Source organism: Phaseolus vulgaris, chromosome 3 (assembly GCF_000499845.2).
Source record: "Phaseolus vulgaris cultivar G19833 chromosome 3, P. vulgaris v2.0, whole genome shotgun sequence".
In the NCBI taxonomy this organism is placed as follows: domain Eukaryota; kingdom Viridiplantae; phylum Streptophyta; class Magnoliopsida; order Fabales; family Fabaceae; genus Phaseolus; species Phaseolus vulgaris.
Genome location: NC_023757.2, coordinates 27,780,567 through 27,782,466, shown reverse-complemented (window position 1 = coordinate 27,782,466; position 1,900 = coordinate 27,780,567). Strand labels below are relative to the sequence as shown.

Here is a 1,900-nt window from a genome sequence, read left to right as displayed (position 1 = left end):
GAGGGTGTTCTGACTTGAGGTGTGTGGTTGCAAAGAGGGTGAGTGGGTCTTATGGTTTTGAAGGTCACCTCTTTGTGGTTGTGTTGTTGTAATCTGTGAGTGATTACTAGTGGAACCCAGTGGTTGTTCTGGGAACTGGATGTAGCTCAAGGTTGAGTGAACCAGTATAAAATTGCCTGTGTAAATCTCTCTCTCTCTCTCTCTCCTTATAATTGTTTGTTTTAATTCTGTTTTTGTTGCTGTTATAAACAACCGGTTAAAACGTACTTTCAATCAGTTAGAATTATGTAAACAGTTTCTTCATCATTGTTTGATTGCTTTCCTTGATTGCTTATCTATGATTGTTTGATAAAGGTCATTCTTATTCAATCTTTGCGAAAATCTTTGATTAACAATTCGCCCTCCCCCCCTCTTGTTTAAGCCATAAATTCTTACAGGATGTACCGTAAGACTCGCTTGAACGCCTTCCAATGTGAGTAAACTGGTTCCTCCATGAATCGACTTATGATGCCGACACTTAATGAAAGATACAGCCTCATGCATGTGAGATAACGAAGGCTTCCTACCAAACTTCGGTATCTACTTCCATCGGCACGTTCTCCTCCATCAAACTTTGAGAGTTTTGCACCTGGTTCCATTGGTATTGATACTGGGTTGCAATTTGCCATCTTGTACTTCTTCAAAATCTCTTTTGGATATGTCTCTTGTGATACAAAAATACCCGTCTCTTTTTGTCTAACCTCCAAACCAAGGAAAACCTTGATCAATCCCCAATCTGTCATCTCAAATTCTCGTCTCATTGTGCCCTTAAACTCTTCTATCATCTCATTATTGTTACCCATAAAATTGAGATCATCAACATAAAGAGCAACAAATATCATGTTACCTCCATTGTTCTTTGTGTAAAGAGCATGCTCGTAAGGACATTGCTTGAACCTGTTCTCCTTGAAGTATGTATCGATAAGAGTATTTCATGCCCGCGGTGCTTGCTTCAACCCGTAAAGTGCCTTTTTCAATTTTAGCACCTTCTTCTTTTCTCCGATTTTCATGTACCCGAGTGGTTGTTTAATGTAGACTTCTTCTTCAAGCACACCCTTCAAGAAAGCCGACTTGACGTCTATTTGAAATATCGACCATTTAAATTGAGCCGCTTGGGAATGAGCAACCGAATCGTCTTCATTCTTACAATGGGAGCAAACACCTCATCATAGTCAATTCCCTCCTTTTGTTTGTATCCCTTCGCAACGAGTCGCGCCTTGTACCTCACTATCTCTCCTTGAGCATTAATCTTTTTCTTGAATACCAACTTCACACCACTAGGCTAACTTCCCTTTGGCAATTTTGTTAACTCCCATGTGTTGTTGCGGTCAATCACTTTAATCTCCTCATCCATAGCAGTTAGCCACTTCTTGTCTTGCACCACCTCTTCAAACCTGATATTTTATGAATATGCCAAAAGACATACAAGGTGTACCTCATTTGCCAAATCATACAAATCTTGCAAACTTCGCATTTTAGGTTGTCGTGGTTCATCTTCATCATCGGTAGTTTCGGAATTTATACTTGTTGGTGCAACGACTGATGATTCTCTAACTTCAATCATAACCTCTAAAGAATTGTTTCAATCCCACTCGCTTGCTTCATTTATTCGCGCATCACGACTCACCATCCCCTTCTTGCTTATCGGGTCAAGGAGCTTGTATCATTTTCTCTTCTCATCATACCCAATAAAAATACACCTTTTGCTTTTGTCTTCGAGCTTCGTTCTTCATTGATCTGGTACGTGTGGATAAGCCACACTACCAAACACTTTGAGATGAGAAACTGACGTCTTTTGTTCGCTCCATGCCTCTTATGGTGTTTGATTGTCTAACTTTACATGTGGACATCGGTTTTGTAC

The 1,900-nt window shown here is 40.0% G+C and overlaps 1 protein-coding gene across 1 annotated transcript; it reads right to left on the bottom strand.

Annotated features, from left to right (window-relative positions):
- Positions 1–431: 431 nt before the first annotated feature.
- On the bottom strand, positions 432–881 carry LOC137839474 (uncharacterized mitochondrial protein AtMg00810-like). The gene has a single exon (XM_068648589.1). It carries the CDS (start codon positions 879–881, stop codon positions 432–434), a length of 450 nt encoding a protein of 149 aa, XP_068504690.1.
- Between the last annotated feature and the right edge of the window lie 1,019 nt (positions 882–1,900).